The sequence below is a fragment of the Leptosomus discolor genome, chromosome 1 (assembly GCF_034619465.1).
Source record: "Leptosomus discolor isolate bLepDis1 chromosome 1, bLepDis1.hap2, whole genome shotgun sequence".
Classification (NCBI taxonomy): Eukaryota; Metazoa; Chordata; class Aves; order Leptosomiformes; family Leptosomidae; genus Leptosomus; species Leptosomus discolor.
The window spans coordinates 65,142,611-65,158,718 of NC_141391.1; the positions used below are offsets into that span (position 1 = coordinate 65,142,611).

General features: G+C 37.2%; 1 protein-coding gene across 1 annotated transcript in view; it reads left to right on the forward strand.

Annotated features, from left to right (window-relative positions):
- Window positions 1–9,967, forward strand: part of MYO16 (myosin XVI) — a 299,406-nt gene extending 289,439 nt beyond the window's left edge. The window contains exon 34 of the mRNA XM_086482083.1: window positions 9,734–9,967. Coding sequence (XP_086338209.1) covers window positions 9,734–9,967 — 234 coding nt within the window. The remainder of the gene's footprint in view (window positions 1–9,733) is intronic.
- The last annotated feature ends 6,141 nt before the right edge of the window (window positions 9,968–16,108 follow it).

Here is a 16,108-nt window from a genome sequence, read left to right on the forward strand (position 1 = left end):
GAAATACTCCCAGAACAAGACACAAATAAGCAAGCAACTTGCCATCCTAGTAAGTTAAGTAATATCAGACACGGAATACACCCTGGTGTAAGATTTTGGTTACCCACTTCTGAAACATGTTTTATCTGTCACGTGCTCAAGGAGGTATGATAAAAAATGATGGTTATTTTTTCACATATTGTTATATTAAAAAATCTGCAGTCTTGTCTCTTCTATTTTGTTTAAACCCTATAGTGCAAGTTGGCAGATTGCAGTAATATAAGAGCCAACATCTCACATGAAAAATTGGAAATGTCTTTTCATATTCGTGAAGAATGTATTTATTGTTTCATTATAGCTTAAGCCATAGCTCTTATTTTATGAAATCGCACTGCTTTCAGCAGTCTCTTCCCTCAGAAAGAGCTGCATATTCATTATAGTCTCAAGGGCCTTCTTTGTTCCTACTTGATTTAATATTTGTTGCCAATCACTTCTTTTGTTGACTGTTCAAAAGTTTAAAAAAATGAATAGTCAAGAATGCAATGTGTTGCTACCCCCCGCCCATTGTCACAGTTCTAAACATTGGGCTCTAACATTCATTATTAATGTCTGTCATGTTTGCCTATTAGCTGGAAGTAATCTTTGATCATCTTTGAAGCAAAATGTGGCAATCAAACAAGTCTGGTGTAATAAAAAATCACTTACGCCTTTGTAAACACATAACAGCCAAGAGAGGACATAGAATGTTATACATTTATCATTGATATGAATCAGTATATCCCCTGAATTGTGTTTTGTTTATTGTTTTGACAGTAATGTCAAATTCTCTTTGTAATGTCACGTAGAGACAAAAATCAGGTCTTATAACAGAGTGCGGCTTTATTTTTAGAAGACTTAACAGTCAAAAATGTGCCTTGTAGATTAAAAGGTATTCTTAGTATAAATTCATCAGTAGGTGCAATATCTTGTTTCTGTATCTAGAGCTTTTGGAGGGCTGATGCCCCTCTCCTCAGCAAGTATGTCCTAGGTCTGTCTGCTGTGACCTCCAAAGGGAAAGTGCAAATTCTCCTCTTTGAACCAGTAGATGCCACAGTCAGCTTGCTATGCATTTGAGGCCCCTTTTCTGTCTCCACTGCTTCATCCTCATTACATTTTCCCCTGGTGGAAGGCTGTGATTGTTGAGGAGAAGGGAACAAAACCTCCTGAGCATCCCTGTGCCCTTCCTAATCTCAGGTGTTTGCCTAAAGTGTGCAGTTATTCCCTTTGGGCTTCCACAATGGCCAACAGGTCACCTTAAAAGCCTGCTTCAAATTTGAGTTCAATGCGAGTGTGGTCCACTACCCCACTAGAGCGCCTGTGAGGGGTGACTTCACTTCTGCCTTAGTCATAAGTGCCTGGTGTGAGAGAGAATCACTTGGTCCCTCTGCCCTTCATTCTCTTGCTGTCACACACTGACATATACATGTAGATCAGCAGAGATTTAGACTGCTAACAGACCAGAAATTTAAGTGGTGTTTGCTTCTAATGTTGTTTTACCATACATGTAGTGTTATTATACGAGAAAGTATGATACACAACATTAGCAAATATGAGTTCATGACTGTTTTTGTAATTGTTTCAGAAGCATTGTGGCAAACCTGGTCTCTAACTGATCCGGTAGAATATCTCCATTAATACCACAAAGCAGCAGTGATCAATTAAGTAGCAACATGATTCACTTTTTCAGATATTTTTTGGTGAGATTATGTACAAACTGGCATCAGCATTGTTAGGTCAGCTATTCTGAAGACCTCTATGATAAACAATTTGTTTTCAGAGCTCATGTTGAGAAAGGCACAGTTGCTGTCTGGAACACAATCTTCTTCTCAAGCATCAGAGGCGAATTAGGAGGATGCTCTGAAGGTTTTAAGACCATTGTGTAGTCAGTTTATCTGAAAAGAGAAATACTACCTTAGAGAAAAAAAAAAGCCAACATATTTCAATATTGGGAAGGTGTCATTTTGTAGTTGGTATCAGAACTCTAGAGTTGAAAGAAACTCGGCCAAAACAAATAATCCACAAGATCCAAATAAGTAAATAAAATATACCCCTGTTTTGAATGTTTAGGCTTGTCCAACTGTATTCCCAGCTCAGGCAATCAGTGCCTGACATGTATGCTGTCATATATTACTGAACATTGCCTACCTTGTTCTAATACTTTCTGCCAGCTTACACGTTACAGCTATACTCAGGGTTTGTACACTGATTTGATTTTGCAAAGATATAATATCTTTCTTTGATTGCTGACATATCTCCAAGCTATGTGGAAGATGGTTAACCTGATTAATGAGAATGTTGTGGTCCCAGGCATAGTACTACTTCACTGAGGGAAAGGTACAAAAGTATGGAAGACCAAGCCCTACTTTTGCAACTGAAATGTATTCCTGCAAAAAATTTTTTAAAAATCACCAAAATCCACCCTCCTTCCCAGGCAAAAAAACCCAAACAAACAAACAAACAAACAAAACCCAACAACAAAACAAAACAAAACAAAACAAAACAAACAAACAAACAAAAAACCCAAACAAACAGAAAACCCCAAGAGTATGCGAGAAAGTCAGACAACTTAGACCAGAAATAAAATTGCAGTCAGAACTCTGAGGCACACTAGAAGTGTGTGTAGCCCAGGAGTCTCTTTGTGACAAAATCGAGAAGGTGCCGCTGCCTAGGGAAAACAGAGAGGTGCGAGGTGCCTCTTTTAAAAGCCAGTGTGATAGCTCAGTTTCCAGCAGTCAGCGAGGAAGGGCCTTCTGGAGGCAGAGTTCATTTTGTAGCTAGCAATCCTTAGTGGACTTTTCTTCCATGAATTTTTCTGGAAAATCCTTTCAGAAAGCCAAACCAAGGCAAAGAGAGGAATTAATTTTTTTAGGATGAAGCTTGAGAGTTTTCCAAATGCCGTGTGATAGCAGAGGGCTGACTGGGCAACCAAAGACACCTGTGCCTGCGTGGTCACTGACATCAGCATATCCTCCTTCCAGCATCATCATGCAACTGATGTTTGGAAGAAAATTAAATCTGTTCCTCAAAAAATCCAGATAGTTGAAAATGCTTGTCAGAAGGGAAAGCATTTCTTCCTGACTCTTGTGGTGATCAATTTTGTTCAGAAATGCAATCCCTTTTCAGTTTTATTTTAAACACGAAGTAACTTTTAAGATTACCCCCAATTTTTCAGTATCGGCAAAGCTGTAACTTCCTTTGGTATGTATCTATATAACACCGATTCTAAAGGTGTATTATTCTTTTGATGTAATAAGACATTTTAACTGAGCTAAAAAATATTTTCATGTTTAGAACAAAGCAGATGCAATATATATATCAGATATGGATCTCATGTTTAGCTGTATTTAAGCTGGCATACCTCCACCAGAGCAATCCAGATTTGCACCAGACAGAGCACCTGTCATCTTTGCCATTTTCTCCTTTCCAATAAACCCATTTGCCATCCACTTGGAGAGTTTTATTTTTGGAGATTGTAAGATTGCTCCAACACAAAGAAAAATCATCAGCAGTTTAAAAGAATGACTAACTAAAATTACTTTATTGTTGCATATCACATATCAAGTTATTACATCCAGTGGGTCTGCATCTGTGAAAAAATGCATGTCCCAGCATTCACAAGACAATCACATGAATCAGCTTGGATCCCAGTGGTACGTTCATATTTGAAGATTTTTAATTGGAATTTAGAAGCATGTAAACTCATTTATCATAGCTGCTCTCTACTCCCTGCTGGGGTCTTACATGGCCAATGCAAGTTTCCCAATCAAACACAAATTTACATATTGATTTGATTTATGTTGAATGCTTGCCTCGGCTTCTTAGCACACCCTTGGTTTACTGTGTGCTTTCTCCTTGTATCTTTAAATGAGTATTGTGCTGGTAAATAAAGTGTAGGCTGATAGATTTTTTTTTTCCTTGATTCAAGAACTGGTGGAAAAGCATTCCTTTCCTGATTTATGCTTTTTTGTAACAGAAAAAAACAAATGTATCTGTTTGAATCTGAAGGGGCAGGATTTTTTCAGAGGTTGCAGTGTGCCTGTCCTGTTTGGAAAAAAGATGTGACAGCACATTTGGAAGCAGTCAGTGTAGGGGCTTATCAGATACAAAAAGAAAACAGAGAAAGATGACGCCATTAAAACGAGTTAGAAATGTTTTTGTGAGAGACACATGCCTGTCACAGATTGAATCAAAATTTGTTGGTCTTGCTAATAATCGCATACAGTAGGAATTATTTTCAGAATTACTGAATGAAATTGTGTCTTTAATTTTGAAATGAGAGATGAGAACATCCTGATCACTTCTGAGTTTAAAACTGATGATCTGCAGGAGACTCACTGGGGTTTGTGCACTACTTTTCAGGGCTCTAATAAATGTAACTGTGAGTTACCTATTGGCTGAAATTTGTTCTGCTTACATATTTAGGCAGCCTACAAACTGGAAAAAGACTAAAAACATGGGTTTTGTCAAGGCAGTTCCATTTCTAAGACAATTATGATAATTTATCATCAACATTTTACATTTATTGCATAATTCACTTTCGATCCTGATCAAATTTTAGAAAGGTAAAAATCATTGCTGTTCTAGACTCAGTCTCCCATGGATTCCATGATGGGACCTCAACTATGCTAACAATTTAAAACACTAGTGGAAAAAAAACATTATAATGCTGTAACAATTAGTTGTGACCATCTACAGACTTTAAAGCACCAAAACTGACAAATCTATTAATGAAAATAATTGCCAATATTCCTCTGAAGGGGAAATATGGACTAGCTACCTCATGAAAATGTCTCAGAAGCACAGGTTTATACACTATACATGTCCTTAAATTGTGTTGTGATTTAAAAATCTGTTTTCTGTTGTGCTTTTATGTCTATATTCAGGGATTTTATGAAAACTTGCAGAGGCAACTAAAAACACATTTTGTGCAAATAAAATTATTTGTTTGTTTTAACATCCAAGAAGTAATTAAATACTGCTTTTCATTTTCTGGTGAATAGTAGTAGAAAAATCAATGCAATTATAAATGACCAAAAAAATTACAAGAGTACAATACACATACTTTTGAAAAAGTAAACTCTACATTTGGTCCAAGAGAGAGCAAAATGAGGTGAAATACTCAAAAGAATCTACTAATGCAAATTAATAACTCTCTGTTTGGCAGACAGTTTAATAAGTCCTTTAGCCATAGCTTGATGAGTAAGACTGTCTTACATTTGACACACAAATAGACAATATAAATTCTTTGTTACTTCTGAACATTACAAAATATCCTCTGTAAAGTCATAGCATTTGATCTTTTAATGTAGAAATGGACCTGTTAATCTTTTTATCTGGCATACCTTTTGACACAAATTATTTAAAAATGGGAAACCTTAAACTTTCCATAATTAAAAACTTGCTGAATTTTTTAACTAGCCTAAGAAATAAGGCTATAATTAAAATAATTGATTGATTTATCTTATAGAAGCTCATCTTGATTCTAAGACAAAGTTGAAATCCAGTATGTCTGCTTCAGGCTGTAAAGTGAAACAGGCAGAATTTAGAAGCCTAAATCCAAAAGGCAATGCAGGAGCTTATTCTCCAGTGCCTATGCAATACTTAAATGTGTATAACTTAGCAGGCAAAATTGTGTTTTAAGATTTTCATGGTTGCCAGCTTACAACCAAAGTGCTCTGTCTCAACTACCACTTGTGCACTAAAACCACAAGGGACTCAGTGTGAAGGATTTGCTTTAGCATATTTAGCACAGATGGACAGCTCAAAGCACAGGAGCCAAAGTCCTTCATCCTTGCACTCAGACTCCACCTCTTGTAGTCACAGTGTCCTCACAGCATGTGGGAACTCAGTCTCTTCCTCAACCTGAGAGAAGTCAAATCCATATCTTCTGATTTCCCAATATGCTGTAACCTGTAGATAATGGTGAAAGTCCTCCCATGCATGTCTTGTTTAACTGCTTCAATCCATTGCAGTTTCCAATGAATATCTTTGGTAACTCCACATGCTCTTCTCTGGTGCGTCACTGTTTTTGACACTTCAGCTTTTCTTATTTGTTCAGTAAGGACTCCAGATACCAAACACAAGGATGGTGTTTCCACCAGATGCAGGGCTGTTAAATGCTAGATATTCAAATGCTATATGTTTTTGTGGGTCTAGCCCAAATGCTGTGTTGCCCATGTCTGATTGGCCATTGACTTTGAGTAGGAAAATCCTGGTCTACAGTTGGTACCATCTCTACTTCTTAAAGGCTGAAGTTGTTTGTTCAGTGTCCATTGAAAAGATCAGTAGTCTTAAAGTAATTACTTCTTGCACACCTCACTGACCCTTCACAAAATACTTGATGGGGATATAGAATAATAATGAAGAAACATAGCTTGCTGTTTTACATTGTGCTTCATGTAAAATTATTCAGCAAATCTTTTCTATATTGAATACATATAATAAATCTTTAGTTTGTCACAGGTCTAACCGTGAATGGAAGAGAATAGATATCATGTTATTCAAATAGATCTAATTCAATTAATTGATTCATTTAAAGCTCTGCCATTTCTTATGCATTTTCCCCCATTTCATTTCCACTGCACTTCTATCACATGTCCTTCATCCAGGTTGAAATGTAAACTTTGTTCAGATTACTTACCAGATCAGTCTCATAATGAATAAAGATTTGAGATATTTTTCCATCCTTGTTTAAAAAATACAATAAAAGTTGTACACTTATTTGTGGACTGAACCAACATTTGTCCACTACGCACTGGAAAGTGAGCTCTATAGTGAAACTGCTGACCCAACATTGATTTTCAGCTTGCATAAGCAGGGTCAGGATAATTAAGCTTCTTCAGTGCCTAGAAGCTATAAATAGGATACATTTGTCAATTGCCTTGCCCAGGCAAAATATATTCACTCTTCACCCTGCACCTGTGTGCCGGTATGTTTCTTGGAATAGCAGTGGCACTGTCTCTATTCAAATACTTTCTGTTTTTCAAAACTGAAAATTCCTCCATACTTCATTAGCGCCATGCTATCAAACTTTTGTCACCTGAGAACATCCAATAACACAGTTTCAAAATGTGATTTCTTATAAGTATGCTTATCTACTAGTGTTCAGGCATGCCTTTGGTTATTTATCTCTGAAACTCTTTCATATGAAACTATTGCAATGACAGTCTAACACAGCTTGCTTTTTGTATGTTCCAGCACCTCTCTGAGAAGTGTGTCTAATACAGGTTCATGAAGTGCCTAAAATTTAGACGCAAATAAGGTGTCTAAATTGGGAAGAATGAATTCCAATCTACCTGTTTTCTAAACTGGGTTATGCCCATAATTTAAACCCACAAAGCTCTATATGGAAATTTGCCACAGTAAGCTGCAGCGCCTCCCAAACTATACACCTGTTCTATAGGATGAAACCACCTCACCTGTCTTTCATAAGTTGTTTCCAATTATGAACTTTTCCTTTGTGTTCTAATCTTTCCTACCTACACTGGGGAAAAAAAAAAAAAAAAAAAAAAAAAAGAAACAAGAAGTCTCTGATATCCCTCTAAAAATATCTGTGAAACATTTATTTTTCCTTTGAGTTGCTGAGTTGCCCTGTTGCATTTTGTGTGAACATAAAAGCAAAGAGGTTTTTTGATTTCATATTGGTATGCAGTTGGGATGGCACCAAAATATACTCTAATGAAGTCTTTCTAAAACTTTCAATTTTTCTCCTTTTTTTCTTAAAATTCAGAATTTACAACTGTATTTGAAATTATAATAAGACAATATTAAGACATTATATAGGTTAATGCATTTCTCTTTGGAGTATGAACCAACCAGAAATTAAGCAGATTCCCATTGATCTTCAGGCATCTCCATGTAAGGACTCATTCCTTCTCTGACAGCACATGTGAAAGGTCTGACTTGCATAGGACACGTATGAAGCACAGTGTCTGTACCCAGGTACCTGCTACTCCATGAAGGAACAGCAGGAGCCACAGGCAATAGCAGAGTCTTCTACCCCAGGAACCTCATTGCCCATTGGTGACAAAAATGCCCTTCATGTTACTCAGCCCTCCTTGCAACTGGAACCGACCACATGCATACTGTCTCATGAGCATTTAAGGGATCTGCACATCAATTCCTTTATCATGGTAACTAACATGCAGTCATCACTTGTTATGACAAGGAGTATAAATGCAGCCTTGACAAGAATAGCCATAGTTCTCACATGAGCCCGTTGTGTGAGGTGCAGCATGGGCATTTTAGTCGTGTCGTAGGTGCCTCTTATAGGTGCCCCTCTGAGGTCCTTAAGAAGGAAGGTAAGGGCCATGGGCCATCAGCTGTTACGGTGGGTTTGGTTCATATTCCCTAGATAGGCCCTTTCTGCTACAGAATACCCCCAAGTGAACAGCTCTCAGTACCTGCTCTAGGTGCTGCTGTACTGCATAGGTACTAAGTAGGTCTTAAAGGATGGTGGGATGGACTTTATAGCTTCATGGTCTTGGGCTGTCATGAGGGCTTCAAACTGACTTAAACAAAATAAATAATCGTTGGAACAGAAAACTTAAATGGGAGGGAAACATACCTTCTAGGTGGATATGAATCTAGTACAGAACTGTTTGGCTACTTCAAGATGGATTTATAAATAGTTTCAGGGCAACAGAAACTACATTTTAAGTTATTAATGTATTCTCTGAAGACAAGGGCCAGCCCCTGGTTCTAAGGATGACACCTATCTGTGACAAGTAGCATTATTAATTCTAAGCAGCAAAACAGGTTATAGTTTCTTTATGGCTATTTGGGTATTCACATTTAGGGGCAAAACCTTGCTACTCTTGCAGCTGCTATTTGCTCTGTGATAAAGAGTATTTTGTGAGTATAACAGTATTATATGACAACAGATTTATGTTTCTAACAACAAGTTGTTAGAAATATGGGCAACTCATTATTGTTTTCATGTACCCTTTGCTGACATAAGGGAGTTCTTTCCATTTGTTTCATTTTTGGCACCTGCTTCATACAACTTCAGTTCCACGACTTTCAGACATGAGATTGAAAAAAGCCAATTCTAAATCATGAATTTTCTTTATTTTCAGTGTAAAGAATGCAGAGTGGGGGCAGTGAGTTAAGAACAAAGTTTCAAACCCTTTTGGAGGAGAAAGTTGCTTCAAATTATTAACACCATTGTTTGACCTGTTTTCTTTCAGCTGTAGTACAAATGAGAGCAGCTTTCCCTCAGCAAAAGTGTAGAACTTGAGTGTTTCCTCACATGCATCTTTCTATTTCTTTACCTGTAAATATTAGAATGGGGGCACTCACAGCCACTCACCATTTAACATGGGTAAGCCAGGTCACACTGTAGCAGTCTCAGGATTACTGTTCATCAACCTACTAGAATGTGTAGATAAGCTTACAATGCTCCATAGTGCCCTTTGCAAATAACGGATGGAGAGCAGAAGGTGATTCCCTCCTCACATGGGGCACGGCAGTATAAAATGCCTCTCACAAGTTCAAGGGAAGGTGATTTCACTGCAAGTCGTTGTTTATAAATGTCACTGAGCGCTTTACAAAGGAGATAAGAAAATGGGACTTGAATCTTCCCTGCCCACAGGTTTACATCCAAGACAGAAGAGTATCTGAAGTATCATTCAACATGGCCGTTGCAGTTTTACACTGCCAGGAGAATTAACTTTATCCACCTTTTTTGTTATTATTATTTCCTTCTCACTAACAGGTTATTCATCAGCTTAGACTTTCAGAGAATGAGAGTGTGGCTTTGCAAGAGCTTCTAGATTGGAGGAGAAAGCTGTGTGAAGAGAGAGAAGACTGGCAGCAAATCTTGCACAATACTGAGCAAAGAATCACAGCCCCGCCTCCACCCCCTTGTAAAAAGCCAACGCTGCTGAAGAAGGTAGAAGATACCTCCTGCAACAGACTCTCTTCAGGCATATGGGATACCACCATGTGATTCAGATGTGTGTGTTTGCAGACTGTTAGGAATGAAACCATCTAATGACTTCAATCTGCACAATCAGCAAGTTTTCTTCCCTCCACAAAGTGTGCAGGGGTTTTTTATAAGCACTCGTTCAAGAGCACAGGATGGAGGAGCTATTTAGATCTGTCATGTGTGTGTGTACATGTGTGTGTTTGTTCCTTTCATATATATATACACACATATACATATATGTGTGCATCTGTGAGTATATATATGTATGTGTGTGTATATATATATATATATATGGAGACAAGCTGCACTATAACTACTTAGTTTAAAAGTACAAGACAGTCACTTAGAGTTCTCCCATGAACAATGAATAAACCATGTTAAGCAAATGATGATGGGGAGAAGTGACTGACAGGCATTTTAGAGAGATCAGGAAAGTCTGTGTGCACACTGTACAGCTGTTTTATACAGTACAAAAATATGATGTTTCTTGTTCCTTAATGAATGGGTTTATTATATTACATGTATACATATATATATTTCTTTGTAGATGTCTGTGTTCTATTGGCGTTGCAAACCTGAAGTTTATTTACATGTTTATTACTGGTGTTTTATAACTTTATGCAATTGGTGCTGTCGTTCTTTCTTCAAAATACAGGTAATAAATTCAGTACTCGCATTTTTCTGTCATAGTTTATCTTTAACAGCATACCAAACAGTTTCAGCACTGTGTTGTTTTTTTCAGAACTGGCAATATCCTTTCTAAAATTCAATCCTGAAATTCTTGCAGAGCTCCTATATGCGGGTGTCATTTGATGCTGTTCACAGTCACAAATTAGAGAGCATGACTTCTTTTCAGTGGACCTGTGTTTCTGAATGTGTGAACTGTGGATTCTGCAGTTACATCTCAAATCTTATTTCATTCTGGCTTATGTAAAATAATGAGGCACTCATTTAAATTATAAGTATGGTTTGAAATTCATACCTGATTATGCATAAGGTCAGGTGTCAGTGGAAAGATACATAATGGTAATGAGGTATGAAAATAGGGCTGTGATTTACTGTTACAAGCCAGAAGGCTTTATAGAGATGGGTCTATCAAAGGATTATGTCTTTATGGTGGTAGTGTGATGCATTTATACCTCAAATTTTATGTAATAAAATGGTTTCAGAAATTGGAGCATTCTAGTTGCTGAACATGAGTTCTGAGCAGTAATGTCAATTTATGAAAAAACATGTTGCTGGAAACCTGTTAGCTACTGCTCAGCAGTCTTTGAAATACTACTTTGCCACTAAAAAGTGTAATTTATACATATACACAGGTATTTTGTCAGGGGCTGCTTATTTTAAGTTTCTGGAGTATGTAGAGCCAGTGTGAAACACTTTTCTTGGCTGTTTGCCCCATTCCTATTGGGATCCAGGAAAAAGTGCTTCTGGATGTAAAACTAATATTTTCAAATGTAAGCTAGGTTTAAAAAAGTGAGCTCACCCTTGTTTGGAAGTTGCTGGGAAAGGAGGGAAAACCTGCTTAGAGATGTAGGTTTTCCCATTATGTTTAATAGAAGCTTCAAGCAGGCTGAATGGCAAAAAGCAATCACATGCTTGTTTGTTTGTTTTCACAGGGAAGCAGGAAAACCCAAATTGTTCCCATGAGTATCATCAAGCTGTAAGCAGAATTAAGTGTCTTCTCTTGCTGGAGATTAAAAATAGACATTTTGAGTGGACAAGGAACGGGAGACACCAGCTAACTCAGAATTTTTTTTTGTTACCACTGTTAGCTTCACAGAAGTCCTCTCTGTAAGATTCCCATTTCTATTTCATGGAGAAACAGGGACTCCAGACTCTCAATCTTGCCTTCAGCTGATGTAAATGGCCATAGATCATGACTTTATCCAGGAGGGGCAGCTAACCACTGTGAGGTTATGCAGGGTACAACTCTCACTTGCTAAACATGTCAGAATGAGCCTTTGCCTGGAAAAATTGTGGTTTCTGTCTTTTCACTCAGGTAACCAGGGACACAGAGGTCCCTGTGTGACAGCGAAACAAAATGGCTCTAGAGCTGGATGCAAGAGCTAATTAACTTGACCTTGCAACTACATTGCTTCCAGGATGCAAGTTGTTATCCCTACATGGCACAGTGTCGCTATACATAGCCATAACAACATCTACCCAGCTAGCTTAGCCATCCTGAACACCTCACTGCACTGAGACATGCAGACATACCCTCAGGCTTATCGCTCCTCAAACGGGCCTGGCAAATAGCCCTCTCATAAGCTCTATCGTATTGCTAACTCTAACGCCCACTAGCCGGCTTGGCAACTGGTAGCAATCAATCCACAGCAGCCTGGAGGTTTAGGGCAAGTTGTAAAAACTGACTGGGAAGCCAGTTTGAATCGTGCCAAAATCCCCGCTGTGGCAGTGAGCTTGCTACCAGTCACCAAGTTAGCTATTTGTAAGGTGAGCTTGTGTATCTCCAGACAACACTGTTGTCATTGCTGCACTTGTAATGCGGGAGTACCCAAAGGGGAGAGAATACATTTGTCAAATGGAATTTAAAATGGAGTTTAAAATGGGAAATAATATAAATGCATGTTATAATATTTGCAGTCTGTACTAAAAGTTGTGTTAGAGTCATGATCAGGCTCAGCTGCAGGAGCTTAAGTGGGGACTAAGGAACCTTTTTGCTGCTCTTTCAAAGTCTGTATTGTGCCCTATTACGGAAGCATGAACCAAGTGTGGAAAAAAGGTATGTAGATTTTCTAGCAGTTTCATCCATTCAGCTACACAGGAGAAGCCAGTACAAACCTGATTCAGGCAATCCAGCTCTCCAGACAATGAGCAAAGCAGATTATTCCCCCACCCCGTGCAGAAGGTCTTTGTTCTGTTTTTTGCAAACTTGGGTGAGACATGTATTTTCTGGGGCTCTTCTTTAAAGCACGTTATCAGAGTGCAATACAACAAACTAAATAGCAGAAGGTATGAGACTTTTTTTTTTCAATTTTGTTATTAATTCCAGTTATGTAATGGCTAAATTTTTACTTGGGAAGATTTTTCAGGTTATTCCGTTAAAATATAGTACTATAGGAATAAAGTATTTGTGCTAAAACATGTTTTAAATATTTCTCTAATGGCAGTAAGACACTCCAGAGTGTGACTTATGATGTCATAATTCACACCTAGTGTGTTCATTGGTCCCTTGGCCTTTGGCCTCGTGCCTAACAATGCAGTTGGTAGGGAATTATTATACCATAATTCACACCCTACCGTGTCTTATTGCTTAAATAACCATACCCCCAGAGGTGTCTTAAAACTACCATTAAAGTTTATATTGTGTATCAAAATGTGTTTACAGGGCTGGGAAAATATACTATTGACATTTTGAAATGTTGAGAAGTAGTTTTAGCAGAACTGTACAGTGCTTGTAAATTAATCTCCCCAGTGGAGTATGCGCCAGCCAATTACAGTATTTCTTGAGTATAGGAAGTCCTTTCTTGCACATTAAAAAATAGCTTAGACAAAAAAAATGCCTTATGAATTTAATATTCTAAAGGGAAAAATTAAACTCTATGAGCATGCTAATGTCCTTAATATCCAATGAACAATCTAAAATATATTTATATTTGCAATAAAGCAATTTCAGGAAGCTGGGGTTATCATCAGATAATCACTCCTCCACATTGTGCCTTATTGCTTAATTTTTAATACGTGACACAAACAAAACTTCTAACAAATCTCCCTGTCCTTCAGTATAAGGTAAGAAGAATCGGATATGTTTAACACTTTAAAAAGTCATTGGTCTTAAAGCCAAGGGAATTCTGAAACCATATTAAACCACAATAAAAAAAAACAACAGCTGTTGGCATGAGAAATTTTTAAAGCTTATAAACCTTACTTGTTACTTCTGAAATAGCACTTACTGTTTTTTAGTTGTTGTAGTTACATTCCTACTGCAGTTTATAAGCAAAACTTTGCTTTTAAAAACTGATTTAGACATTCAGAGAAATACATGCACCAATATTTTACAAAAGATCTGTGTAGAGCATGAAGTGATAAGCCTTTTAAAAATTTGTGTTGTTTACAAAACAATAGTATGATTGTTGAATAAGTGAATTACATTTGCCTTTTTTCCAGTGATCCTCTTTTATTCCTTCTAAAAGGTTGACTTATTTTCATTAATAACTTTGTTATAATGCAGATCATTTTTCTGTGGGACAAAGAATTTCATTAACTTGCAAGAAAGCGTAATAGATTGTAGCATAGTTCTGAAGTGATAGTAATAGCCATATTCTTTGTAGTTTTTAATTCTGCTCTATAGTATTGGCAACCCTAGTAATCCTGTTATTCTTATCTCTATAAAGCCTGCTAATATCTGAAAGGTTCTGAGGAACCTAAAATAACTTTTGCCATTCGCTTGTTAAATAATAAATGTAATTAAACTCTGTACAAGTCGGTTTTCCAGAATGGTATTAAACATTTCATGGCTTTGTGTTCTAAATATATAGTTTTTAAAAAGAAAGCACCACCTGAGCATAACTATTTGACAGTATCTGAACAAAACAGAAGGGAGCATAAGAAAATGCTTTTCTTCCAGTTTTGCTATCTCTGTATACTCAGGATTTTCATTTTGAGGAGAAATAAATAAATCCCAGTGCTGGCTTATACTGTGGCTGTGAGAATTAGATCATTAGCAAAGGTTGTCTGTCCTCCCACCTGTTGTTTGGCCCTTTCCCTGACCACATGAATGTATGCTGGATCAGGCTGAATCATGGATTTTGCTGTGAAGTGTCTTAGGCAAAAATTTTGTTAAGTCATGATTTGACTTTTTGAGGATTTCTGATTTATTACAGTAAGCCAAAACCACCATCTTGAATTAGCTAGAAATATTTACTTCAACCTTATGCAGCTTGTTTTGGTTCTCATATATGTGAATAAAATCCTCTTAGCCCTTTCTTACTTCCATTCTTGTCAACTTAGGTTAATTTTCAAACAACTTTTACGGTAAAAAAAGCGGTTAAATGAAATTACAGCATAACCTTTAGGTTAATTTTTGATATCAAATATTTTCCTTTAAAAATACTAAAATATTTCAATATTTTCATCATGTTTTTCACCTTTTCTTTTCCAGCTGAAATTGTTTGTTGGACACAGTCTGAATTTACACACAATTTCAACTCTTCACAAACATATTTTTTCATAAATCCACTCTTCTCTGAAAAGACCATGCTAATGAATATTTGTTTTGAGGTGCAGAACTGCTGAGGTCCTTAGGAGCATCCACAGGGAAACTTTAACAAGCACAGGTATATTGCCATCATAACAATGCTCATGTGACAGCTATTAGCTAATGCTTGCGACCTCAATGTTTTTATTTGGGCTCTAGCCCCTTCTCAGTCTACATGGATATGTAGTCACCTGTCTCCTGATATTCATTAGAGTACAGAAAGAAATGTGATGAGTCTGTCATATACTCTCAAAGAAAGGGGGGAAATGTGCTGCAGGCTCTTCCTAATTACTGCTTAATATAAATTACTTAAGTATTTCTGAAAATGGGAATTGGAATGCAACTTTCTCACTGAACAAACCACTGGGCTAGAAAGCTGTGGCCATTTTAAATGAACAGTTTTGGAGGTATAGCTCCTCTGTCTCACAACATAGTATAACTTGGTGGTCAGGAAAATATTCCAAAAACTAGGGGAGCTGCTTGTACATCCTTTCAGAAAAACAACTCCGTGTGGATCATTTGATTAAAACCATCTCTAGCTGGTTTTAGTGCAATCCCTCCCTAATAGAGTGGTCTGAGCCTCACAAACCAGATAGGCAAAGGAATGTCTAGTGTTTAAGTGTAACAGGACTAGGATAGGAGAATACTTGTCTGTGGCTGGGTAAGTTTGGGTAAGTGCTTTGGAAGCCTCCAGACATTATGACCTTCCTTATGGTTCTGAACAGCAGCCTGAAGCTAGATTTTGTCTAAATCCTTGGTTTAGGAATCTAGTCCCAATCAGTTTGTGCAGTTAAGAATATCTTGACTAGAATTTACCACTCTAATAATCTTCACCTATTACATTTTAGTAACCTGATTGCTAAAAGTATTTATTCAAGTCTAGCATTTACTGATATAGCTCTCCTGTCTGTAATATGAACTTAGTATTTAAAAAAAGAAAAAAA